The sequence below is a fragment of the Perca flavescens genome, chromosome 20, assembly GCF_004354835.1.
Source record: "Perca flavescens isolate YP-PL-M2 chromosome 20, PFLA_1.0, whole genome shotgun sequence".
Classification (NCBI taxonomy): Eukaryota; Metazoa; Chordata; class Actinopteri; order Perciformes; family Percidae; genus Perca; species Perca flavescens.
This window is the reverse complement of record NC_041350.1, coordinates 18,390,702-18,418,167: the sequence shown is the minus strand read 5'-3', so window position 1 is coordinate 18,418,167 and position 27,466 is coordinate 18,390,702. Positions and strand designations below refer to the sequence as shown.

Genomic DNA, 27,466 nt, shown 5'->3' with positions numbered 1-27,466 from the left:
GGTTAAATAACCTCAGTTGCCTATAGACCTGGGACAAATGTTCCCTTTATAAAGCTAATGTAGGCAAATATGTGGTTTTAGGGTAAAACCAAAGGGAGCCAGTGTATTTGATTCTGCTTCCTAAAATCACTCATTTGCACTTCAAAGTGTATTGTATCACTGTTCTCCCAGAGGCAATTCAAGTGATACACCTTTTTCTTTGAGTTGACAGGCTTGACAATGCCAGGCATGCAGGAGTTATGTTCTATACACAACTTATGAAGTTTTTTTCCCCACCTCTCTTTCCTTTTCGTTCAGATGATTTCAGGAGGTCAGTGGGGAGGGACTTCAGAAATCCTCCCTCAATGAAAAAGGTCTTTTCGTAAGATGAAAAGGAAGAGGAAGAAGCTTTGGAGCATAAGCCAAAGGGATTGTCAAAAGGGGGGTGTTATACCTCTGAACTCTTGATTAAAGGGCATTGCACATCTGTGAAAGCCTTGCTTGAGATGTGATGAATGTGTGCAAGTACTGCATCTGTTTCAGTTGTGTTTTGTGTAAAAGACCCAAACATAACATAGTCCGTTGTCATCTATCACACTTTCTTGGTAAAACATCCGAGCTTTGAGTTAAACTGTATGCGTCTGCCAGTCTGCCTCACTGCACTGAAATTCCTCCCTTTCAGTTTAGTCTGTGAATGAGGTATTATGCATATCCATGGCGACCACACTGCAGACTCTCTGGAGTTTGCATAGAAATGAGAAGTAAGAATGAAAGAGACGAGGGCAAAGACACACTCTTTTCCCTCTGCTGAGGGCCAGAAAGCACAAACATTCCCACGTGATGATGGAGTTTCCTCCCTCCCTCGCTGGGCGGACAATAGCGCGCTGGCGCACCTCGACGCGCACACATTCATAGAGTGCAGCCTAAACTCAGTCAGGACAGAGGTCCGCTTTTAGACAACTTTCCAACTTAAAGACGCTTTAAGGGACCAGCACTCTGAGGAATACAGTTTCTTTGCAGTTGCCTTTTTGCACACAATGGAGGAGTACACTATTTACTTTTCTTCAAATGGGAATAAAATGCGCGCGTGAAACTTTGGCTAACTTTTCTCCTCAGTGATTGTCAGACCCGTTTCGCTCGAAACATGCCGGAGCGAATAAGCATTTCGGACTTCGTGGTCCTGACAAACGAGGATTTGTCTTCGCCGGGGACTTCAAGTTTTCAGTCCAAAATGAGCGACTGTCGGACCACAGTTTCAACCGTGGAGGAGGTGAGAGAGGAGGAGGGGAGGCGGTGCAGAGAGACATGCACCTTTGTCTGTTGTTTACCTGTTCATATCGGTCCATATAGTATAGCCTAGCTCTCGCTGAAGAAGGTCTTTGCACTCACCTGTAAGCCAGCTAGCTTACTTTTCTTAGGTGACACCTTTAGGGTTTTTACAGCACTGTGAAAACGGACCATTATGTCGTTAAACCGTTTCTTTGAAGTTGTTAAACGTTGTTTCCAGGCGAGCACAGATATAAACGTGAAGACTTACAAAACAGTAATTTCATTCCAAAAGCTGTAGCTTAGCTACCTAATGCTAACGGGATACATTTACAGAGGGGCAGGTGCAATGTGTTTGTGTGAGCACAAACTAGCATATTTCTGACATACATATCTAGTGTGTTGATTTGGGATTGGCCCGGGTTGACCTGGTGCTCTCCTAACCTCTGGCCCTGTTAGGCTATGGGACTAAGATTCTGGTTCTGAACTTCAGTTCACAATTGTTTTTGCACATTCTTTTTTTTTTATAAAGTTGTAGATCCAAAATTGGTAAATGGCTTATCTGGCACTGCTTGTCAAGTTCTGTGTGACCAGTGGTAGTACGGTCTTCAGAAAAGGCTGGATTTTAGCACATGCAGACTGGCCTGGTTCAGTGGACAAGTGAAGGTTACCTGAGGTAATGTAGCATACAGAGAGTTTACTTGGCCTTGTCTTCTGCCTCAAGGCAGTCAGACTGAGATGGAACATAAACAGAACCCACACAGCAGACATACAGAAACAAGTGTGGCCCCTTTGACAGAATAAGGCATTGGCTTTTTTGTGAGTGTAAACGTGCACGCACATTTGTCTATGCTTGCAAGCATGTCTGTGAAGGCCAGTATGTGCATTTTGTCTGTTTGAAGTGGTACTTTCGCTCAAAGCCTCTTTGAGGTCTGTGTGGTAAACGTTTGTTTGTTTGAAATCTGTTCTCCCAAAGCTCCTCCGTGAACAAGGAAACAGAGAATGACTGCTGTGAATTCTGCCACAAAACAAATAATCCAAGTGTGCACACAAGTCAATTCTTCCTTGTCTGTCTTCCTTGTGACATAAGCTTAACTGTTCTACTGTAACCCAAGATGGCTTTCAGCTAGAGCTCACTCACATTAGTTTGAATCACAATGGTTTTGCGGTTACCAATTGAAAACTGAGGATATTTTTTCTAAAATTAGATACACACCATGTGGGGGAAGATTATATAGTTTCCTATGCAATGGTTGTTTGGCAGCAGTAATCCAGTCTACAGTGCAGATATCCTGAGATTTTACTGATTCTATATAATTGAATCCAGTTGATGCATGACTCAAAAAATGCAGTCTTAAAAATCTGTGAGATATTAAAGTTCTTCATTAAGACTTTCCTGTCTAGAAACTGACTGCTGAGCAGAGATGGGGACAGCAGAGTCCAGGGTTTATAAAGAGTTTTACACAGCTGTCTGATCTATTTATCTTGGGATAATATCCTTATGTATGGCCATGACATACTGGAAAATACATAGCTGGAATAGCTGCTTTGGGGAGGGACATGTTGGAATCCTACACTTGTGCACACAGACAGACAGACAGATGCACACGCAGATGTAAATGCAACAGACCCTTTATAGATAGATCTATGGTTATTATGTTTAGTCTGTTCAGCAGGGACAAGCTTGATTAATGGCTAGGGGTAATGTGTAGGCATGTGTGTGGTTTACGGCGGCAGGCAGGGAGACAGAGACACCATTTACCCCTACAAAAACTTAGCTGCTTGTTACTTATTACTCCTGATTAGAGGCCACGATAAAGGGAGAAAGACATGGATAAGGAATGGTTTCATTGCTATAGCTGTAAGCTATAATTGGCTTTTATGTTATTTCCATAAAGGTTTTTTTAGGAACAGATCTAAAGTTTTCTCTTATGTTAAATACTATCTAATCTAACATTAAATACTATTTAGAAATGACATACTATGGTTTTCCTGCAAGTGTGTCATCATGCTAGTTAATGCTAGCCTAGAAATCTAGACACCCTAGCGGCAGCCAGGGTCAGTCTAGCAACTCTCCGTTGGCTTGCGAGCTGGAAAAACCAAACTCTAGTCGGGCCAATCACATCGCGTATAGAGTCGGTGGGCGGGCTTAACATATTGACGGCAGAGTTGCGACGGTTCCGCGTGAAGTCCCTGCTACTTGAAAACAAAGAAGATGGCTACTGCTGCTGGCGAACAGCGGTCTTTCGAATCGGCTTTGGCCACGATTCTGGAAGACTTGTAGGAACAAAGAACAGCACTGAAGTCATTCTTAAAAAAGGAAGATGTAGGGCTGTGCAATTAATCGAAATGTAATCGTGATTATGATTTTGGCTCCCAATGATCACAAAAACAGAATAATAGAGAAAAACTATTATTTAGCTCATTAAGTTTTGCAAGTAAACTCTTATTTTCTTGTGTTCTGAATGACAAAATAAAGTTTCAATAGGAAAAGTATTAAGGCAAATTTCACAGGTGTGTTTTTTTTACTGTTGATTTAACTTTTTCCACTGTTTTTTTTTTAAGTTCAACAATTGCAACATCTTTCCAGAACTCAACGAGTAATCGTGTTAAATAATTGTGATTATATTTTTTTCCATTATCGAGCAGCCCTAGGAAGATGTGTTCAGAGTTTTGCCGACTGGATACGGCAAAAGTTGAATCTATCAACTAGCGTTGCTCTGGTTGGTTGTAGCGCTATCTTATTGCGTGCAGAGGCAATTTGAAAGACGGCCGTTTACCCCGCCCCTCGGATTGAGCCCTGCCAATGGTGAGTTCCCAGACCCAACATCTTGATGTGGGTCTGGCTTGTCAGGCTAAGTTAATGCGGTAAATAAGGATTAGATGTCAGGTAGTCATACACTGCTGGCAGCAGTCACGCACACACCCTAACAACCGGTGAATACAACCTTGCATACTGGCACAGAAAGGCTCTGTATTAAAAGACACTGTCGTTTTGTCGACATCAGTACACTTACGGGTGGAGCTCATTACCCTCTCCAGAAGGGATGTGTGTGTTGTTGTTTGTCTGTCTGTCTTGACTGACAGGTGGGTTGTCGTTTGGTGTGTCTGTGTGCCCTGATTTATTTTACAAAATTCAACAAACACAGAGTGTATTGTTAACCTGCACCAGATTGTTTCGACGTTTTATCCCCTGTCTGCCAACCAATTTACCAAGCATAAGGAAACTGCAATAGCAGTGGCAGTGAGCAACTCTCATCTCCAGTCTCCACTAAATCACTTTCTCATTGTCTGCATGGTCGCATTACAGAACACCCATGCCACCTTTTTAATTAGTAAACTAATACGTAGGGAGTGAACTTGACTGGGAAGTACTGAGGCATATAAACAACACCATCTAACAAGGCAGAGTCTCTGTTAAGTCTGGATTACTGGTTCATTATTGCTATATCTAGTGGCACGTAAGTGAAGTGCCGCATGTCTAGCTCAGTAAAACAAGTGGCCTGTGTGAGGAGAATAAACAGGATGTAGTTTCAAACCCTTTTGGTTTGTAGGAGATAGATGTCCAATTACAATGAAGCCAAGTGACTTTGTCTGTATCATGTGTTGTGTTTCAGTGTGAGAAAATGTTGCTTCAACCTTAAAAAATTTAAATAAATGCACTGACCTCATTCAGGGTCTTACATGACGCAAGACAGACGATTGTTTTGCTGGCAAGTGCTGACTCACCTGTCTGCCTTAGTCATGCACTGTGAGAAAATTAAGCATAACTAATCGCACACACACACACACACACACATACTGTAGACAAGTCAAACATCGGCATAATTGAGTAGTAATTCTTGCATTCATGAAAGATTGTAACATAATCTGAACGTTGGGCAGAGGTAAGGCTTGAAAGTAGTTGGGTTCGATGATAAGAGTGTGAAACTACAGAAATTAGTCAATCATATGAGATTTTCCTGTGCAGCTTTTAATTATGTAGTTATCCCTTGATATCTCTGGGTGTATTATTAGGCCATTTCAGGCAATGTTGCAAATCAATGAGCCAGACTACTGTATGGCAACATTGGATTTACAGGATCTTTGCATCAATGTGTATTTTGCTTAAAAAAAAAAGTATGTGAATCAGATTAGCCCAAAACTCTTGCATTGCCAGACTGATCTCCATAGCACTGTGTCAGCGATGGAGTGTGGTCTGGCTACACCGCCTATCTTTTCTGGGACAGGGGAAAAGGCATCTGGCTTTTTGTATTTCTTCAAATCAATCACAACCATCCTGGGAGATGCTAAGCACAGATAGCGGAGATAGCGAGAGGAGAGGGACAGGGGTGCGACGTCAGCTCTGCTTTATCCCAGCAATGTACATCCGTTGAGCCAGGCTAGCCAAAACTTTCAATTTATTAATTGGATGAAGGTATTTTAAAGTGTAAACGTCTTTATTTTATTCATGATATTTTATTTTCACACCTGTCTTTGTCTCATTGCTTTATTGCAGTCTCTGGAGATGGACCTCTCAGCTCTTCAGAGGATGAAGAAGATGATCAAAGCTATACACACTTCTGGACTCTGTAAGTATCAATGGGTCACCTAATATGAGTCTTGCTTTGCCAGTGTGGAGGAGGGTCTGGCTAGTCCACATAGCATTCCGGGATGGGAGAAAAACATGCTCTGGTTAATTGGCATTTCTTTAAATCAATCTCAATCGTCTTGGGCGGTGCTAAACTCTGCACAGAGCCGCTGCAAAATAGCCTCGGGAAGGAACTTGTTTTGGTGGAACGTGTACATTCAAAAGTTGTTTTAGTCGTGCGTGAGAAAACTCAGATAGTCTAACTAGCTGTCTCAATTTACCCTGCAAAGATCTGAGGAGCAGTTAACCATAGTCCTCATAAATCGAACGGAGTTTAAAATTCCAACATAAAGAAAGCAGAAGGAAACGGACAGCCGGCAGAATTTCCTGCGGCACTGGAGCAATCCCGGAAGTGGAACGTCAAGGATATAGACTACCTAATATAATCCCATTCACAAACTGCATTACTAGTTTAAGAAAACAATCTCAATTCAAATCTCAATTACTAGCTTTTTCCAGAACTTTTAACTGTTTACTTAATCGGGGGATGGCCTTTGCTCAGCTGGCTCAGTAGCTGTTAGGATTTCATCTACAGCACGTTAAGGACTCACTCCTTATACATGTTGGCTTAAAGTCAAAGTTTATTCTTGAACTTGGAAATGGTAGTTTGACAAAACAATTTCAACTCAAGGTCTACTTACTAGCTTTTCCAGAGCGTTTGACCACTTAAAAAATCCATGAAGAAGGGTGTCTGTCCCTACAAATAATGCATGAACTCAAATTGGCATCTATTTTTTAAGTAAAGGTCAGCCTTTATTATAGCAAGATGAGCTGTTCAGTGCATAGAAGAGCCTCCACATAATGAATTGTACAAGCCTTAATATGACATCATGAAGCTCATGTGGGCAGTGGTGTTTATGAGTAAGGCCCCTTGTTATGGGACTGGAGTGCGTGGGATGTTGAGTGATTGTGTTTATAGCCATACAGTGTGTATGGTTTTGTCATGTATGTGTCTTTGTTTAAGCAAATGGTATGTGCGGTTTTGGCAACCACAAGGTGCTACACAGTGACCTAACGGATCCATTGGGTCACTTAGTAAATGTTTTGTGAGTGTGTATGTGTCACTACAGTACGACACCATAACTTGCACTGGATCTATCAGAAGTGAATCATGCAAGATGTGAGTGTTCCCCTCAAAAATGCACGGGAGGAACAGAGGAACTGCACAACATATCCTGAAGTTTTTTTTCTGTGCTCGCTTACAAGCCTGCTTCCCATTTCAAGGCTTTAACTCCTAGTTTTTAGTAAAACTGACTCAGGGAGCCAGCTGCCCAATATTAGGCAACCAGATACTGTTGGCAGCAATATTGTGGCTGCAGAGAAGTGCTCCATGATTATTCGCCATACGTTTTTACTCTACTTATTTATTTCTTCTTCTGTTTCTAAGTAGAATCATATGGGTTAGTTCCAGTAATATGACCATGGGAGGCCCCCCTCTTCTGTCATTATGTTGTTGAACCCCTTAATCAGTCCTGATGTTAATCAACAGTCTGATAAACCACGCATATACAAATAACTCATACGCCCTCTACTCCCCCATGCTAGTGTGATGGTCTGTTACTGTGTAACGCATTCAAACACAGACACACACACGCACACACACACACACACACATGGTGAGATGTTCTCTTCTTTCGATCTCTATTCCCATAAACTGCTAAGTACCACCTTTCTGCCAAGATGCTGTGGCCTGCGAGTCTGTGTGTGTTCTGGCAGAGGAGTAAAAGAGTTGAGTTGCTCCGCTGGTATCTGGTAGTTAAAGGTTAGCTGTAAAATCATCCTCTCAGCTCCTCTGTGACTCAGCGGTTTGTTGTTTGATAGATGCATGTATGTTGTTTGTTATAATGCTTTTTTTTAATAACGGTGCAGCCATAATGGCTCAGTTCTCCTGCTCCCCCTCAATTTTGTCTCATCCATCCCGCAGTGTGTCTGCATACTTTCCTTAAATTCAAACTGTTACTGTCATACAAATTGTTTTACTTTTGCTTTTCACAACTGTGTCTGTCTCCCAGCTACAGTCAGTTTACTATTTTATATTTGTCTTGAGGTGGAAACTGGAGCAGAAGACATTAACTTACTATACTACTTCTGCTTATTTCTTTGTGAGTTTAGTCTGCTTTGGACATTGCAGATGTCTAGGCCATATGTTCCTTAACTACTTCCTTAAATAGTTAATCCACAACTATAAATCAATTATTAAATTTTTGTCTTAATGTTGGGGTTTCCCAAAGTCAGCTAAGAAGTCAGGTCAGGTCAATCAGGTGGCCATATTTGTTGATTGAAAAAGATTATTTATGGGGCTTGAATTGTAACTTTTGTTTATTTGATATCCACATCTAAGTCTTAATTTAAAATAGCTGTAGGGTAAAACCTTATTTAGTAAAATGTCAACCAATGTGGTGCCAGTCGGAGCTCAGATTCTTTTCCATCAGCCTTTTTCCACATGAATTCAACAGCCCGCGAGCCCACTAAGGTCATGTCCCTTGGGAAAGTGACCTGTAAGCGCCAGAGAAAAGTTAGTCTCTATATGTTTGCCTGTCTCCTACTCCAGGACGGATGGAAACCCTTACTAATTTATCCCACATGCTTGTCTTTCACTGCAACAGGGCAAGTCAATCGGCCTTCTTAACATTTTCCCGACATGTAAATCAAGTCTGAGTCACCTTTAATTGTCTATGTCTATATTGACTTTGTATGCATGTGTGTTGTTTTTCAGCCCATGTGGACAACAAGGAGCAGTATGTTGAGGTGCTGGAGAACCTGGGGAATAGCCACCTGACCCAGGACAACAGCGAAGTCTCCACAGGCTTCCTTAACCTGGCTGTGTTCACCAGAGAGGTCACGGCCCTCTTCAAAAATCTGGTGAGAAGAGTGTGAAGGAAAAGGGGGGGAGGGAAACGAGAGGCTTCCTCAAATTATCTGTCTTTACTAGAGAGTTCAAACCACATACACACAGCTGTGTGTGACGGAGGATGGATGGAAATAAAGAAAACACTAAAACAGGAAAGTGAAGCTGCTCCATTACATGGCTCTAAAATACTCAAATGATGGTATAATCTGAAAGTTTTGATAAGGAGTAAAGTAAATTAGCTAAATTAAGTTTGTTTATTTGAAACAGCAGCAGGTGAAAGATCTCCAGATCACTCCCATATGATGTTGGGTGTATGTAACTGTTAATTATGGCAGAGTAAAAAGTGTGTGTGCACCCACATATATGCATGAATGCACGAAGGAAAGCGGTTTTTAACAGCTGCATGCTCGCACCTCTTTACTCCAAAATCTGGGGCCATCCGGAACCCTCCCACTGATAGTTTCTATGGCGATGATAATTCATCCCAGACCTCCATGTGTGAGTCAACACACACCGTCTCACACACTCCCTCCAATGTGTCAATCAAGGCCTCACAGGGGAGACTGGGTCTTACAGAGGAAGTGGGTCCAAAAAACTAACGTGAGTATGATTTAGGGGGCCGTACTGCAAAATCAACCTGAGTGTGTCACTTAATGCCATGTGTGTTTAAGTGCTTATCACAATGTCCCAGTGTTCATACAGGCATGCATGCATTGATCCATGTCATCTGTCATCTACATGTGTTGACACTTTCGGAGTATTTCCCTGTGTCACAACTCAATGTATTATCTATTAGTTACCTCAGCTTTTGGATGCAAACCAAAACAATCTTACCAGTCTCCAGGCCGCTGTGTCAATGTATGAAGGCCAGCTCTGCAGTCAGCTCACGGAAATGGTTGGACATTATTTATGTCAAGAGCTGAGTGCAGCTAATCCACCAGGATCCATGGAAAGGCTGCTGTCTGACAACATATGTTGTTACTGTATGTAGATATACTGCATGCCTAAGTGAAAAAATGATGTATTTCTATCAGGGGCTTTGTGGTAATAATGTATTACTCTAAAGCTCAGCCTGTTGAGTTTATGCTAGTTGTTTTGCCATTCATTCTCCCCAGATCCAATATGGACTCAGTTCAATTCACAAACAGTAATAAAAGTCATTGCGTCATGCTCCCCCTTGGATCACAAAATGGTGTAGATTATTGGCCAGTGTTGTCTTTTCATGAATCACTAGTTCAAAATGACTGAATCACCATGTTTTTGAGTTATCCACACTCTTTCCCAGAAATGGGGATCCATGGGGAGATAATAGTGTGTAGAATGGTGTGTGCATGTGAGTGTTTGCTCATACTGCAACTGAACAGCACCATGTAACTTGTTTGCTTTTTACATGTTTCAGGTGCAAAACCTCAACAACATCATGGCGTTTCCTTTGGAAAATGTGCTGAAGTCAGAACTCCGGGACAGCAGACTAGTGAGTCCAGATTTAATGACAAATTCATTAAATACCAATATACCCACTGGCTAAACTGGTATACACATGATGATCACTTGTTTTAGGAGAGAGACAACACCTGCCTAAAAGGGAGAATCCACCCTACCTTTTTTATTTATTTATTTATTTTTACAATATTTCTATAATATTGCCCAGTTCTATTCTGTTCTATTTTACAGTTCATCTTCAATTTGTGAACTTGAACAGCAGAGATAGTCTGTAGTGATGCTGTCACCTAGAGAGATATCCTATAGTCTGATCAATAAATCAGGGCTGCGCGAAACTGAAAAAGCAAAATGCTTTTTTGATATTGATGATGTGACAATAATTTGGAGATTATTATAGGCACTCTTACCGATTTACACACACATACCTTTTGAGAAACACTTCTAAGTAATATTGATGTCATAGCCAAGCAGCAATTTTTTCCATTCACTCAGAAACAGCCGAATATAAAGCAATGTGCATCAACTATCTGTAGACCGTAGGATGAGAGGAGATAACACTGGAATTGAATCCCAGAATTATGACAAAATAACCATCTGGTATTTTATTAAAATTATATCAATGTATGCATTGCTAGGTGTATTTCCTCTTTAAGCAAGTAATTATGTCTGTCTGTGTCGTAGACGCAGCTGAGCCTACAAAAATATTGAAAAGATGAAGCTCTTTGTGCAGATTAATGAGTAAGACCAAGTTATAGTCCAATACTGAACCGATCTGTCTTGCTCAGTATTTGTCCTTTTGATTTGCCTTGCCGACAGACTAGTGAGTAATGTCAGGCTAATGCTTCTGTAAGCTACTGTCACTGCCCATTCAGCTGATTCGACAGCTGAACATTGCTTCACTGTTACTGGGAAGGAAGGCTACTGAAATCCTGTTCAGCCAGATAGCTTACTAGTTAGCTTAATGTGAGTAATGATGTCTCTGTGCATGAACTGTCTGGCTCTACCCAGATCTACGCAGATAATAACAACTCATTTCAAGACTGCTTCACCTGACTGTATGTGGACTACTAACCATGTCATTTAAACACTTTTCTTAATCTTCTCTTCTCTTCTCCCCTCTTCTCTTCAGGAGCTCAAGAAACAGATGGAGAAGAGTTGGAAGGAGTATGACATAAAAATGTAATGAACCATACACTTGCACTTACTTTGTTCAAAGTCACATGGCTGTATATTGTTTGATTATAGTCCAAACACTTCAAATGCTCAAAAAGTTAATCACAACAGAAATGGAGTTGATTGGACAAATTTAACAATTGTAAAGGACATTGTGCACATAAAGGACTAAGGATATCAATCTTTCTTTTGCTATTTTTTTCTTATCCTTCCCTCCCCCCATCAGAGGGAAGCTAGAGAAGGAGAGGAAGGAGAAGACCAGGCAGCTGGGTATGATCAGGACAGAGGGATCAGACGGAGGGGAGGACATGGAGAGAGAGAGAAGGACCTTTCAGCTACAAATGTGTGAGGTGAGGGATTAGTGCCAGTCAAAATACCAGACCCAGACACCTTTCACCTACCTGAAGTGGTGATTTATTTCACATGGGTGGTCTGCTTTGTGGATTCCATATTCCATCCATGGCCAACTGGATGGCCAGGGTTGATCCCTTTTTGTATCTTTCCAGTAATTCCTATGATGGAAGAAATGTGTTTTGAGAAAGTCAAACGTGAGCTTAATTGGTCGCGTCTTGCAGAGTTGCAGTAGAGCTTGGTCGTACACATTAGAAAGTGCAGTTCAAAGGTAGATGAAAATGTTTCATGACCCACACCTGAAATTCTTGTGAAATACACTGGCAGTGCTATTACATACAGGTTGTGTAGTCTCAGCATAGATTGTTAGTACACATGTAGCTGGAGAAACCCCTGAAAAAACAAAACCTCTAATCCTGACTGAGACCAGCTGTTAAGACAAAGCAGAGAGGCAGGGAAAATGGAACTTCTACTTGTTGCAAACCCCTCCGTCTCTCTCTGTCTGTCAGAAAAAACATACACAAGCTCACACGAGTATACACAGGACACAACACTTCACTGAGCCTGTCTGTGCTTCAGCTACAAAAAGAGACAGATGGATTCAGACTTGAGTTTTATGGAGCAAAGAGAATGTAGTCATTCCTTCCACAAAGAGGATATGTGCAGGATGGAAATTATTTACAATAAAGCCTGCACTATGTGTATGTGTTATTAGATTTTTTTTTTTTTTTTGAATGATGACTTTTTCCAGTTTCAGTCTACAGGGTTCACTGTGTGAGAGTGTTGAAATAAGGCAATGACCTTTGGAACAATATGACGCCGTGTCCTACAAAGCGAGGAGCCACACAATAAAAACATGCTCAAAACAGGATATTAAAGATGTGTAGTCAAGGATGAGCGGGTACTGAAATATGGTGGCTTTATTTGATGCCTCATTTTTATATTCAGGCTTCATCTTTTAGTGCATTCATCTGGCCATTCCATGGAGAGCTGCCATTTCTGGAGCTGTTTTTAACAGTCTGTGTTTATTTCAGTATCTTTTGAAGATCCAGGAGCTGAAGGTGCGTCAGGGCCCTGATCTTCTCCAGAGTCTCACCAAATATTTCCAGGCCCAGCTCAGGTCGGTCTTAGCCAACATCACCTTTACTATGTTTTGCCTTGTTGCCATTTTGATGTGAAAAAGAACAAGACATATTTTCTTTAGTTTTTCCTGGACTGAAAACCTCATGGATTTGATTTCTACCTCAGCGTTTCAGCTACAGATTTTGTTTAATAGTTGAGGTTTTTTTGGTTTTCATTTTCCTTTTACAAGCTATATTTACTGTTATTAACCCTTTACCCATTTTAATCATACCAAGGGTTTTATGTAGGAACGGAGTTGCTTATACAGCTTTCATGTGATGTTTTGGTTGGTGTGAACTAGGATGTTTGGACTGAAGTACCACCATGACTCAGCATTAGTTCTTTTTCTGTTCTCAGTTTCTTTCAGGATGGGCTGAAAGCTGCAGAGAATCTTGCTCCGTTCATTGAGAAGCTTGCTGCTTCTGTTCACACGGTAAATACACAGAAGCTGTGTACCTGCATTATATCAGCCAGTGTTTATAAGGGTAAATGTTAGTCATCTAATGTCTTTACTAACTGCTGTTGTCCTAACTCCTTACTAACTCAAACTGATGTTATCACAAAAAACATGCACATACATACTATTGATGTTATACCCCCAGTCCACATTCACTTGTCAGCCATTGCTCACAATAGGTAAAACTGTGAGCAAGAAGGAACTTACAGTAAATCCCTGACTGTAAATCACATTGTGTTTTAGTGACTCCTATAGCACTTTTTCTCTGTTACTCTTCACAACAGCCAAAACCTCAGTCGCTCCCCCCTCCTCTGAAACTTCCCCGCAGCTGAACCCATAGGCAGAGACTTATTGGACTATATTCCCAGAAATACTTCCCCCTATTTCAAAAGATGAAACTGAAAGGATCCCTTATTTTCATTCCTTCCTGGTGCACACCTATTTCTCCAACCACTCCAACTGGTTTCCAGTCAATTTTCTGGATAGAGCCCTGGAAACAAACTGTTTACTGTGATACTAGGATCGTTAGAGGTTTTTCTGGTTCAGTCTGCTCAGACATGCCGCCTCAGGCTCAAGAAGAAAATTAAGAAAAAGATGAATCTGTGTTATGGCTCCCAGGAAAAATGCTGGAATATGTCAGTTAAACTGACTTATTTTGCATGCAAGACTGGTCACTCTGCTGCTTTTAATACAAAATGCACAACCTCCTAGGACGACACACCCCAGTACTGAGCTCTGTTCTGCATTATTAAGGCCATTACACAAAGCTCTGATGTGTTGTCATCCCACACCCAGTTCTTGGAACAAATAAAAAAAAAAATTGCATATGATCAAATGGACATGGAGAACAAAAAAACATGTTCTTCACATCTTCACTTTTTTTTTGTGCTGCAATTGACTTTTATGGTGTGTGTGTGTTTTAGGTGCGTCTGGATCAAGACGAGGAGGTAAAACAACTAACTCAGTTGAGGGATTCTCTTAGATTACTTCTGCAAGTGGAGGGGAGAGAGGTATGCTTATTTATAATGCATCGTTATACGTACTTTGAGTTGGCACACTTTATTTCTTCTACTAATGATTAGTATGTAAATAAAATGGGTGTTCTAAAAAGTCCAGCAGCAGATGGCTTTAGTTGCTAGTTAATGCTGTCAGATTACTTTGTCTTGCCACAATTGTTTTACATTTTCAGAGTTTGCTTGAAGCCTTTGAAGTAAAGTCCTAAATATCTGTTTGTATCCCAGGAGTACCTGAACAGGAAGAACTCTGGCAACGGGTATAGCATCCACCAACCACAGGGCAACAAGAAGTATGGGACAGAGAAATCTGGCTTCCTGCTCAAGAAGAGTGATGGGTGTGTAAAAGTATTAGTTACAGTGTCCAAATGTCAGGTCGTAAGCAGTTATAATACAAGTATTGTATTAGAATTGAAAACACATGGAATATAAGATGAGAAAATGTGTTTTAGCTCATTAAAAAAAGATTTTTTTTCGTTCATAACTTTCGGATTTACTTTCATGTTCATATTTTAACAAATGATACCATTTTCAAAGTAATAAGCGCTGCTGTCGAGGGCAGTAGCGATCAGAGCTGGGTGAAGAGTAAGCAAGTAAGGCATGGAGAGAGAAGGGGGGAAACTTTCTCTACCCCACCTGGTCTTCATTATTGTGTGATGAAGATTCAAGCAGGGGCCCCTCCTGTGGAACTTATTGGCAGACTGGCTAACTTAATGGATCCAGTCTTTGTGTCATGCACACACGTGTGTACACGCACGCACACACACACACACACACACACACACACACACACACACACACACACACACACACACATCTAGATTACAGTGTGATAAGAAGAGGGGATGTGGTTCAGTAGGGTGAATGGGAGATGGTGCAGAAACCTTCCTCAGGCCACTGACGCCAAACAGAACATGTTCTCATTTTTAACTGAGTCAATCAAGATAATGAAAACAAGATTGAAGCACTCTGAACAGGAGTAAGCTGGGCCAGCAGTGTGTAGTTCACCTTGTCTCGATTCAAGGATACATGTTTTTATCGTTTAATGCACTTAACAGAAATCATCCAGGTTGATGTTTTTATGTCAGTAGTTTGTGTATAAAATCTGTATATTTTTTGGGCATTTCATCCTGCAGGATCAGGAAGGTTTGGCAGAAGAGGAAATGTGGAGTGAAATTTGGCTGCCTGACCATTTCCCACAGTACGGTGAGGACACATGGACTGCTACCAAGCATTTAGATTCAGATCAAAGTGTCATCTGAAATCCGTCCAAATTCTCCAATACATGCTGACATTAGCATCTGTTTGTGTCTTCAGATCAATCGACCGCCAGCCAAGTTGAACTTACTAACCTGTCAGGTGCGACCGAACCCAGAGGACAGGAAGACCTTTGACCTGGTCACTCGTAGGTTAATTACTAACTTTTGACCTTTAACACTTTATTCTCCACATATCTTCATTAAAGACTTTAAAGAGTCATGTGCAGTGCAGCTGTGTGAAAGTTTGCCTGTTTGGTCCCTACATTAAATTGGGATCAGACACATTTTACTTGGGGTGAATGCAAAAGATTCATTATGATTAATGTGAACTGTTGTGACGTGACAAAGGGGTGTTTTTTTTTTTTTTTTTTTTTTTAAAGCCATTTCTGTTTATTCATTTAGTTTCTGTACTGACAATGTCTAACCACCATTTCTTCTTCTTCATAGATAATCGGACATACCATTTCCAGGCAGAAGACGAGCAGGAATGTATGATGTAAGTGTTGATGCTACTGTAGTAGTCACTTCCTTACCTCTCGTATTTTCTCTTTGTGTAAGCAAGTTGTTACAGGTCCTTCCCCTTTATTTGAGCTTAGGTCTGTGTGGAAAATAAACACTCAGAATGAAGAGAAGTGTTTTAAGATGATAAAATAAAAAGATAAAGATTGTGTTTTAAAACAGAGGTCTATATAGTCTGATGATTTATGCGGTGAAGAACAAACAGGGATGACAATAGCCAAACATGGAGAGAAACTAAATGATGCAGAAAGAAAATGCTGTCCTCTAGGAGTCCCTTGGTCCAGCTGGTTTTGGGTGGGACTTCTCTTTCCAGCCACAGAAAGCAAGCAAGGGAAATTTTGCGATGTGGGGATTGAGGGAAGTGCATATGTTTTTTTTTTTTTTTTTTTTCCCTTACCCTTCCCTTGTGTGTGGGCCTCCAGTCAGATTTTTTTTATGTGATTTGCTGTGTGAGTTTAGGGATGGAGGGAGATGGAAATGGTTTGAAGGGAAAAGTACCAGAGCTTCGGAAATGAAAGCCATGAGGTTCAGAATGAGTCTGGGTGGTAGAGAACTCATTAAACGGAAAATGTGAGAGTGATAATGGCTTATCACTAGACAACTGAGCAAAACAAAATGAACACATGGTGGACTAATTTTGATCTTGTTGGAAAAAGACTGAAACGATCAATCCTTTGCTTTCTTTTGGTGCCACAAACTCTGTGGCTGTTTTCTGTATGTCTGTGCACCTGTACTTTAGTTGGGTGTCAGTGCTGCAGAACAGTAAGGAGGAGGCCCTCAACACAGCGCTGGTAGGAGACCAGCTCCACCTCCAGGACAGCGGGCTCCAGGACCTCTCCCGAGCCATCATCACCGAGCTTCGACACATGCCTGGCAACGAGGCCTGCGCTGACTGTGGAGCACCAGGTCAGCCAGTCATTGTTGTTGATGATCATTGCAGAAATACACTACCGGTCAAAAGTTTGGGGTCACTTAGAAATTTCCATTCCAGACAGAATACCAGCAGAGATCAGTTGCATTGTTTTTTTTAATCAGGGCAGCAGTTTTCAGATTACATTATGTGCTTACATAATTGCAAAATGGTTCTCGACTGTTGTAGACAGAAGTGGCTGAAGAAATGCTTGAAATTCCATGCTTTTTGGTCTAAACGTCATACCCAAATTAAAAGTGGTACAGCTCCCATATACTTTGACACTTAGGGGTTTGCCTGATATCATTGGAAAGGAAACACTCAAGTTGTGTCAGGGTGATTCTAGGCCTTACTGACACAGAGTTACAGAGGCTAGAATGGAGATTTTTTATTTCTGTCCAAGTTATAAATCTGTAAAATTATTAAAATACACTGCTGTAAACACATCTGACAGGTGACAGACAACACAGCATTAGCCAAGTCTCAGCTTACTACAGAAAAAAATTCAGAAGCTAAAAGACTCAAAAATGGATTTTATATGAATTATTTTCTACAAATATGTCTGTGCGTTTTTTTATTTCTATTTGAAAAGTGAAAATAAAAAAGCCAAAAAACTACAAAATACAACACTTCTCAAATGCACAAACAAACCCACATCAATCACCTTTCCAATGATATCAGGCACACCCCTGAGTGTCAAAGTATATGGGAGCTGTACCACTTTTAATTTGGGTATGACGTTTAGACCAAAAAGCATGAATTTCAAGTGTTTCTTCAGCCACTTCTACAACAGTCGAGAACCCTTTTGCAATTATGTAAGCAAATAATGTAATCTAAAACTGCTGCCCTGGTTAAAAAAAACAATACAACTGATCTCAGCAGGTATTGTCTGGAATGGAGTGGAATGGAAATTTCTAAGTGACCCCAAACTTTTGACCGGTAGTGTAAATGTGGAAATACATCAGATTAAATTAAAATATTTTCTATGTATGACATAATTCATAAACATTGATCAGTTCAAGCTGTGTTTTTACAATGTTATTGAGTTTCTAACAGTCCGTTGACTTCTTCTGCTCTCAGATCCAACATGGCTATCGACCAATTTGGGCATCCTGACCTGTATAGAGTGCTCTGGCATCCACAGAGAGCTGGGTGTCCACTACTCCAGGATTCAGTCACTCACTCTGGACCTACTGAGCACCTCTGAGCTTTTGGTACTAAATACACACATGGAAACACCCGATTCACACAAAATCAGACACAGTACAGGATTTAAATTTAAATCTAGGATTTTGTATTGTCAGGTTTTCCAAATTAGAAATTATGATACCATCTGCCTTTTTATTGAAATGCTTTTATAACTCATCTTTTTTTTGTCACTTCAGTTGGCTGTCAGTATTGGCAACACCAGATTCAATGACATCATGGAGGCGGGCCTTCCAAATGACTCTGTCAAACCATTTCCAAAAAGTGACATGTGAGTCCCTGACAATTTGATTGTTCAAAAGGAATAAACAACAATTTGGTGATTTATATTTATTGTATTTTTTTCATTAATATGTGTTTACTTAACAACCAGGAATGCCAGAAAGGAGTACATTGTGTCGAAGTACGCTGAGCGTCGGTATGTCCTGCGAAGAGAAGAAGCAGACCCTGGCCTGCCGTATGACGCTGTGAGGAGTCGTGACCTCAATTCTCTCCTACAGCTCTACGCTGAGGGAGCGGACCTTTCCAAGCCGCTCACGCTGCCTGATGGACAGGTGAGAATGATTTACAGCTAAGTGGATTTTCACACCAGCATTTCTTCCTGAAATGTCTCCTGTTAGAGTGAGAATGCATATAATAAATCCATATCATCTTCTGACAAATTTAAACTCCCACAGATATCATGCATTTAGGATGAATGACAGCTGCATTCCGACAAGGTCGCCCTCCTGGCTTTTCTACAGCTACACATATATTTGTGCAATGTTTAAAAAAGTTACTAACACGTTCCTGTCACTTTAGAACTGTGACTGAAATGGCTAAGCATAGAATAGAAAACATTGCCACAGCATACAGTATGTAGGAGGTGTGTGGATAGTTACAGTATGTGTTAATTCTCCTTGTGTGCATTCGGAGGCCCTCCCATCTCTTCTGGCCTCTAATTTAATCTTTCCCCTCTTTTGCTCTCTTCACCCACTCATCTTGTTTTCCCTGCCTCTGCTGTCTCTCCTCAACGCCTTGTCTTCTTGTCTTTAATCACGTTCTACATTCTGTCATACTCTTCCTGCTCAGCATAAGCAGTCTGTGTAACACTGTTGACTTCACCGTGTAATGTGTGTGTGTGTGTGTGTGTGTGTGTGTGTGTGTGTGTGTGTGTGTGTGTGTGTGTGTGTGTGTGTGTGTGTGTGTGTGTGTGTGTGTGTGTGTGTGTGTGTGTGTGTGTGTGTGTGTGTGTGTGTGTGTGTGTGTGTGTGTGTGTGTGTGTGTTGGTTGGCCCTCGTTTATTATTTCAGCTTTTAGGTCAGAGCTTATGTCTCTTGAGAACAAGTGAGACAAGCTCATTGAATTACGCAGGCACTTCTATGTCTTCTTTCCCTCCTATTGCACTTTTCATAAACAGATCGTGCTTAAAGCTGTAGGCATGTTTTCACTTTATAACACACAAACAAATAGTTTCCCAGTCGGCCTCTGACATTTGCTTCTCTGGTATTCCAATTGCATTTTCCAGTTGCAAAGCTTTAGACTTGATTGTCAGAAACTTAATGCAGCCACTTGAGGTACTGACTGACAGTGAACTTGGCGAAAACGTTTTGTAATCTCTTTTAAGGGTCAACAATTTGTCCTCATTTGTGCTTTTTTCTTCCTGTTTAAGGGGATCAAAGAGACAGCTCTCCATCTTGCTGTGCGTCTGGAGGAGAGATGCTCTCTGGCGCTGGTGGATTTCCTCTGCCAGAACAGGTCAGACACTGACAAGTAGTCATGTATGATTCATATCTCTTTTGCTTGAAGAGGATTAAGCTCTTGATCAGTATTGTTTGACCTGCTTAGGAAGTTGGTAACATTTAACACCATCTGCCTATACTGTATGTTCACTTTACAGCAACTCTCTGGAGAAGAAAACAGCAGAAGGAAACACAGCTCTTCACTACAGTGTCCTGCATCACAAGCCAGAGTCTCTCAAATTACTGCTCAAAGCAAAGGCAGCCCTACACACAGGTACATTTACTCTATTTACTTTTTCACCCAGTGCGATCAATAAATACTTTAAACATTTCTTCCTTTTAAATCTCCTATAGTGAACTCTGTAGGAGAGACGGCCCTTGATATTGCACGGAGGCTGCAGCATGCACAGTGTGTAGAGCTGGTGAGACCCCACTTTCTTTTAATTCATAAATTCAAAGAACACACACAGTCAGGAGGTAAATTTAACTGAGGTATCAAATTGCAACATTAAAATGCCTACCAGATAGCCACCTCCAGAAACAAAACAAGACAACTTCCACAGCTGGAAATACTACCTTGAAATAACTCCCTGTGCAGCAAAGCTCTGCTAAGGACTCGCTCCCAGGACAAGGAATCTTATCCTCATCAGGTCCCAGTGTGTATCCTTTATAAACGGGTTTTGTTTTCTTACCGGCCATCTGCCCTGCTGAATCAGACCTGCCTTGTGTAATGTCCTGTTTTATTGTACACAACATTTTCTTACAGGCTTATTGTGTGGAGATTGAAAAAGGTTACACAAATAAGCAGCTTTATAATTCACCATATTTACTTAATGGCTCAATTCATTTAGTTTTTCATTGAGATGGTCTTTTTTTAAATCTGGAATATGAGGTGTGGGCTGGCCCTGGACTTAGGAGACTTTTCTTTCACTGATTTCATTTAACCCGCTTTGCTCTTTACTAATTGTTTTCCTTTTTTTTCGGAATATCTGCTCAACCCATGACCGATCATTGCCAGTCAGGAGGGAGTTTTATGTTAATCGATTTTCCCAGAATTGCATAAGAATGGGATATAGTGTGTTGTCATCTTTTTGAAGTGCTACTTTTTTTTTGTAACTCTCAAAATACCAAACAGCTGATACAGAAGCATTACATATTTGTACTTAACTGTACCTAAACCCACAACACTATGACTCAAGAACAAACAAGAAGCAGAACTACTTCAGCAAAGCAGTAGAAATGTAGTTGGTTTGTTATAGCCAAGTACACAGTCACTGCATCCTAGCTGATTCCTAATAATGTGAATTACAGGATATCTGGTAATGTGTGGATGACAGTATTCTGAGTGTTTGCGCTCCCGTGTGTGTTTTTAGTTGGAGCTGGCCCAGAGTGGGAAGTTCAACTCTCAGATCCACGTGGAGTTCATGTGGGAGACACAGTCTCAGGAGTTTTATGACAGTGAGGATGATCTGGATGAGAGGGTAAACAACGCATACACAGCCAATCTCATTACTGACTTTGTCTTTCTGCCAAAAAAGCCTTTTACAATGTTTGAATAGGGGGTTTTCCACTACAATCTCCTCTACTAACGATAAAGACTAATTAAACAAAGAAAGTTGAGGATGAACTAGAAATGAACCTTGTGCTCCTTTCCACTTTCTTCCAGGTGAGCCCATTACCCAAAACCCGCTCTCGTCAGTCCTTAAATGGAGGTGGTGGAATTTCCTCTGCCCGCTGGAGTATGGGTAATGCTGGAAGCAGGCCTTGTCAGACCTATGAGAATCTAGACTTTCTATACAGAAATCCTCCAGCCAACAGCGCCCCCTCTGGAGCATCAATGCCGCCACCACTACCAGCTAAATCCATTCAGAGAGGTGAGCTGCTGTTGTGTATATGGCTTATCCGCATGCCCTTACAATTTTAGTTCCAATTTTATTTATAGTGTCAAATCACAACAGGAGTGATCTCAGGACACTTTACAGATAGAGTAGGTCTAGACCACACTTTATAATTTACAAAGACCCAACAATTCCCCCCCCAAGAGCAAGCATTTGGTGCTTACCATTCCTGATTTTAATTTGTTTTACAGAAGGTATTAGACTTTGTTTACAATAAAATGCACTTCTGCCCAAACTGTCAAAATAAATAATGGTTTGTTTAACCTGTTTCTATGATTGCATCAGTTAAAATGTTCCATTGTAATCTTGTTTATATGAAAGATAACCTGTTTCTTGAGCCAGTGCATGGTGCCAGTTCAAATAACACATTCAAGTTTAATTTTAGGTCACTTGTTTTTGAGTGAATGAATAATCTAATTAAATTAGTTTGTATAAATGCGCAATGTACAGTGGTGCTCTTGTTCTAATTTTTGACATTTTCTTTTCCTCCACAGGTCGCTCGGACCCACAGATTTCGGTCACAACACAGGATGGCAACTCCCTTCCACGACGCTGCTCTAACCCGCCCTCCCACTCCTCCAGTCCCCAGACACAGGCGAGACATAGGCCTCCTTCACCCAACACAGAAAACCAAGGCCCAGGTGCGAGACCACCTAGGTCTCCCCATGGACAGGGAGCTCTGCCCAGGGGACAGAGGCAGACCTTGGAGGGCCAACCAACTGCTAGTTCTGGCTCTCAAAGCAGTATCTCGCCAACATCCTCTCAGAGTCACATAGTGCCTGTCAGGTGAGAAAGCACTGCTATACATTCAGAATCAGAAAAGGGTTTATTGCAACAATAAGTTACACTTATGTGGAATTTGCTTTGGTGAATGGTGCATAAACAAACTAACATATTAAATAAACAATAAATACAGAAACAAATGTATACATACAAAATAGCTGTTGCATGTTAGTGTCAGGTTTAAAAAGAGCTAATGGAAAAATTCAGTTCAAGCAATGCCATGTCTGAAAACAAATATCACTATTTCCAAAAAACTTTGTAACACTACACAGATGAAAAGGACTAGCCAGTTGTCCCCAGTTAAGACAGAGGCCTTGCTCAATCACTGTTATGTCATGTGACTTGTCATACGCTTTAGTTCAGAGAAGACCACATCGTATCGCCGGACCAGCAGTGGAGCAGGCAGCCAGGGGAAGTGTGGCATGTTGTCCCCAAGCTGTGTGGGCAGCCAGGAGGAGCTGTACTGCAGCCTGGTGGGGAATAGTCTGGGCCTTGCCCCGGCTCCTGCTGCAGCAGCACCGCCATCCTCACCTGCTGTGAGCTGTGTCCCACGACCCCGCAGGAATGCTATGGTATTAATCACATACAAATTGTTTAAGTCATCAATGTCACAATCTTCAATTCCACAGGTCTTTTTATTTTCTGTGGAGAATCAGAAAAAAAAGCCTGTGAGATTTCACAGTCAATATAAATTTGCTGGTGGCACACTGGAAAATATATTACATGTCTCCTGCAGGTTTCTGGCAGCAGGCCACATCAGAAGCGTGTCAAGGCTTTAGTGGACTGCAGAGCAGTCAGTTCTGAGCAGCTTGCCTTTTTCAAAGATGAGATTATTGTGGTCACGGCCACTAATGACGCCCACTGGTGGGTAAGTGCAACTACAAGTTCTTGATTTTATTATGGTGCTTTTGTCCACTTCTCCTTTGGATAGCAATGTTGAAGAGCAAGTGAAATATACAGTACAGGCCAAAAGTGTGGACACACTTTCTCATTCAATGCGTTTCCTTTTTATTTTCATGACTATTTACATTGTAGATTCTCACTGAAGGCATCAAAACTATGAATGAACACATATGGAATTATGTACTTAACAAAAAAGTGTGAAATAACTGAAAACATGTCTTATATTTTAGATTCCGCAGTAGAAGCCACCCTTTGCTTTTTTTTATTAATAAGGGACAAAATTCCACTAATTAACCCTGACAAAGCACACCTGTGAAGTGAACCATTTCAGGTGACTACCTCATGAAGCTCATTGAGAATACACCAAGGTTTTTTTTTTTATCAAAAAAAGCAAAGGGTGGCTACTTTGAAGAATCTAAAATATAAGACATGTTTTCGGTTATTTCACACTTTTCTGTTAAGTACATAATTCCATATGTGTTCATTTATAGTTCTGATGCCTTCAGTGAGAATCTACAATGTAAATAATCATGAAAATAAAGAAACACATTGAATGAGAAGGTGTGTCCAAACTTTTGGCCCGTACTGTATAACATGAACTTTTCTTATGTTCTCACTTCTGAGCCATAACTGCACTGCAACTTTACAGTATACTTTGTATTTTCATGTCCACCTCACACATGTATATTTACAGTAAACATTCTTCCATGTATTTAAGTGACTGTTTATAAGTATTGTATATTGTTGATACTTATTGTATGTTATGTAACAGTGAAAACTCTATTTATATCCTGACTAACAGGTTGGTCACATAGAGGGGGAACCATCCAGGAGTGGGACCTTTCCTGTCAACTATGTACACAAACTAACAGACTGAAGGGACAGCATAACCGAAGAACTGAACCAGTACAGGACGCTTACTGGAAACGTATATCATCACACAGTGGATTTTATCTACAGGAGAGGACAGTGTTTTTCTCCTGGATCTAACTCAAACTAGAGGCTTTGTACAAACTGAGAATATTTCCACATGACAATATACTAGCCCGTGGATAAAAAAGGTACTGTTTTAGGGATTTATGACTTTTAACATTTACTCATTCTGGAAACCAACAAGGGAACTGAGGGTTTATAGAGCCCCATAAAACCTCTTATTCCAAGGACAATGTTTTCCTCCCTGTTGGTCTATTCTTGTTTTTTTTTTAACTGCAGTTAAACCTATTGATATACCTATCAATCACTATTAATAGGTATGAATGCATTTGTGGTTTTGGTAGAAACTGCTCTAACTATTAATGACACATTATATTGCAGATGTTTAAGTTGTCTATACTGATCTAGGATTTGGAACCAGAGACAGAACCTGACCTGCAGTGCAAAACCCTTTTAAGGCACTTTAAACTCATTGAGAAGAAATCTTCTGAAGAGTTGGCAGAGCTGTAAATGTAAATAGTTGAAGGGCTGTAAATACCTAGCCAGCTGATTTATATAGGGATGTAGCTGCTTTTTCTTCTGAACGAAAACTGTTTAGTCTTTTAAATCACAGTATACTAAGAGTTGGACTTAAGGTTCAAACCTGCCCAGTGTGTGTTGCATCCTGCCCTGGGACTCTAACAGTGGCTTGTGCCTGCCAGTCTGTCTCCAACAAACAGCAGGCGTCAGGCAGAGATCTGAAACTTTAGCTCAGCCTGGGCAAAGCTTACTGGCTGCAAGGAGAGTGGAGGATCCAGTTTCTTCTGGCTCCAGGCATCTGTCTCTGGAGAACCTGGAATAACGACAGTGTGTTATAAAAAAAGAAAAGACTCTCTGTTCTACCAGGAAATGGCACTTAAAAAGAGCTTGTTAGTAACAGCAACCCACTGCAGTAATTTGTTCAGTGAACACACACACTGTGGACATGTGTACATCACACAAGATATACACAAGCACACTTGCACTTACTGTACACAGAGTAGTTTTCAAGATTTAGGAACCTTAGAACGGAGAGTTTTGAGAGGTGGAACTGTTCCACTTTTGTAAAAGTAACAAATACACAAATGTAACACATTTCACAGATATTACACACAATTTGTTGTACATACTTGTCTAGCTGATGTACAGTATATATAACCTGTTTTCTCATTTGTTCTGCATTATAAAGAAATGTATCATTACAGAAAGTGTTACTTCATGTTAGTCATTTGATGTCTGCTGATTAAATGTCATGTCCTCTGTTCTGTTTCATTTGTAGTCTAAACGGCTGTCAGAGCGAGAAAATAGAAGAGAATAGACACGGTTGCATAATAATTTTTAAGAGAGGATCCTGTCTTAGCAAATTAAAAAACAAACCCTGACAGTGATGAGAAAATGCTGGCAGGAAGCAGGTGTTCACTTCCTTTAAATCATTGCTGAGTTTAATCGGTTTCCTTGTCACTGTTTGTGCCGCTATTGTCTTGCTACGGTGTTAATTAAGCAAACATATCACGAGACAGGCATGTTATCAAATAATTGTAAAGCAGTGGTGAATGCATTAGAGTACAACTGTAAGTAGGAACTCTGTGAAATGTAAACTGTAGTAAATTAAAGGTCCCATGGCATGAAAATGTCACTATTTTTAACAATATGAGTTCCCCCAGCCTGCCTTTGGTCCCCCAGTGGCAAGAAATGGTGATAGGTGTAAACCGAGCCCTGGGTATCCTGCTCTGCCTTTGAGAAAATGAAAGCTCAGATGGGCCGATCTGGAATCTTGCTCCTTATGAGGTCATAAGGAGGAAGGTTACCTCCCTTTTCACTGCTTTGCCCACCCAGAGAATTTGGCCCACCAATGAGAGAGAGAGACATCATGGCTTTCAAACAAGCAAAGTGGAAGTTGGTCAAGGCCACACCCCAACCCTCCACCTTGCCCCCCCCTCTCTCTCTCCTCAATAGCTACAGACACAGAAATGGCACATCCTAAGGAAAGCTCATTGTGGGACTGGCTCTAGTGGCTGTAATTCTGCACCAAGGCTGAATTTTGGGAAAGAGACTTCAGAAACAGTATTAGGGAACCACTAAGGTCTATATAAAACCTCAAGAGCACCATGTCATGGGACCTTTAACACATTAGTCAGTATATTTGTAAGTACATACAAAACCTGTTTAATAAAGTGCCATACAGTCTTTTATAAAGTGAATCAGGTGACATTTTTATGCATCTGGTGTGAGTAAAGTGGACAAAAGCGTGAAGCCAGAGCACTACTACAGACCAAAGGTACTGAGTCCTTAATGCTCAACACAAGCACACATTGTTTAAATTATTCAGTGAGTGAGGGCAGATAAAACCTACCTCCTAGTAATGTGTATAAATGTGCATTAAACGTATTGTGACAGGGGTTCAGTGGCCAGGATTATGTTGTGCACACTTCTAGAAGTGGATGGAAACTATTTTTTATTTCAACGCTATTGTCCATTGAAATATCTTCCCATGATATTCCTTCCTCATGCTCACAAACTGCAATTTTTAAAGAAACACTGTTACATAAGTTTTGGTCTGCAGTAAAAGTATAATCATATTATCTGTGTGCAGTTTGATTACATAAATGTGTGAGCAACACCTGTTTTAAAAAAAAGAACACATTACTCAGTGAAACAACCCTGAGTAAATAACAGATTACACATTTGAAATTGAATAAAACTGAACAAACGCAACCTGTGTATATACATTTTGACAGTTGCTTTTTCAGTTCTTCCTGCCTCGCAGCATTTTTCCTCCTACCCTTAACGCCTCCCTAAAGCTAAATCTCTCCCTCCATCTTTCTTGGCAGTGTTTCCTGCAGCTCTCTGTCCTTCCAGTCTCATCTAGTCTATCCGGATGTTACTTCTGATCCTCCGTACCAGAGCCAGGATGATGAAATTCCAACCTGTCATTTACATAACCGGTCACCTCGCTAACAGCCAGGATAATACTGCCATGGCCTATTCTGCTCATTCAACTGAGTAGCCCATACACATACACAATTCTCCA

General features: G+C 40.9%; 1 protein-coding gene across 3 annotated transcripts; it reads left to right on the top strand.

The window, feature by feature from the left end:
• The first annotated feature begins 704 nt into the window (after positions 1-704).
• asap3 (ArfGAP with SH3 domain, ankyrin repeat and PH domain 3) lies at positions 705-25,732 on the top strand. 3 transcript variants are annotated; one of them, XM_028566155.1, is made up of 26 exons: positions 705-740; positions 5,744-5,816; positions 8,592-8,737; positions 10,126-10,200; positions 11,299-11,348; positions 11,569-11,692; positions 12,728-12,813; positions 13,173-13,248; positions 14,196-14,282; positions 14,514-14,623; positions 15,422-15,491; positions 15,603-15,690; positions 15,992-16,040; positions 16,803-16,969; positions 18,054-18,187; positions 18,359-18,450; positions 18,553-18,733; positions 19,831-19,916; positions 20,059-20,174; positions 20,255-20,322; positions 21,274-21,381; positions 21,567-21,774; positions 22,293-22,584; positions 22,940-23,153; positions 23,318-23,449; positions 24,287-25,732. In XM_028566155.1, the coding sequence occupies exons 2-26, from the start codon at positions 5,753-5,755 to the stop codon at positions 24,359-24,361; spliced, it is 2,898 nt and encodes a 965-aa protein (XP_028421956.1). In that variant the 5' UTR covers positions 705-740; positions 5,744-5,752; the 3' UTR covers positions 24,362-25,732. The 3 variants fall into 3 exon arrangements, with proteins under 3 accessions (XP_028421956.1, XP_028421954.1, XP_028421955.1); XM_028566153.1 differs by lacking the exon at positions 705-740 and adding an exon at positions 779-1,249; XM_028566154.1 differs by lacking the exon at positions 705-740 and adding an exon at positions 1,362-1,397.
• The last annotated feature ends 1,734 nt before the right edge of the window (positions 25,733-27,466 follow it).

What these genes read in the sequence shown, in the direction of transcription:
- asap3 (XM_028566153.1), top strand. Translation starts at nt 1,124, where the DNA reads ATGCCGGAGCGAATAAGCATTTCGGACTTCGTGGTCCTGACAAACGAG. An exon ending in TATACACACTTCTGGACTCT is followed by an intron (nt 5,817 to 8,591) that starts GTAAGTATCAAT and finishes GTTGTTTTTCAG; the next exon opens with CCCATGTGGACAACAAGGAG. An exon ending in CCATTTCCAAAAAGTGACAT is followed by an intron (nt 18,451 to 18,552) that starts GTGAGTCCCTGA and finishes CTTAACAACCAG; the next exon opens with GAATGCCAGAAAGGAGTACA.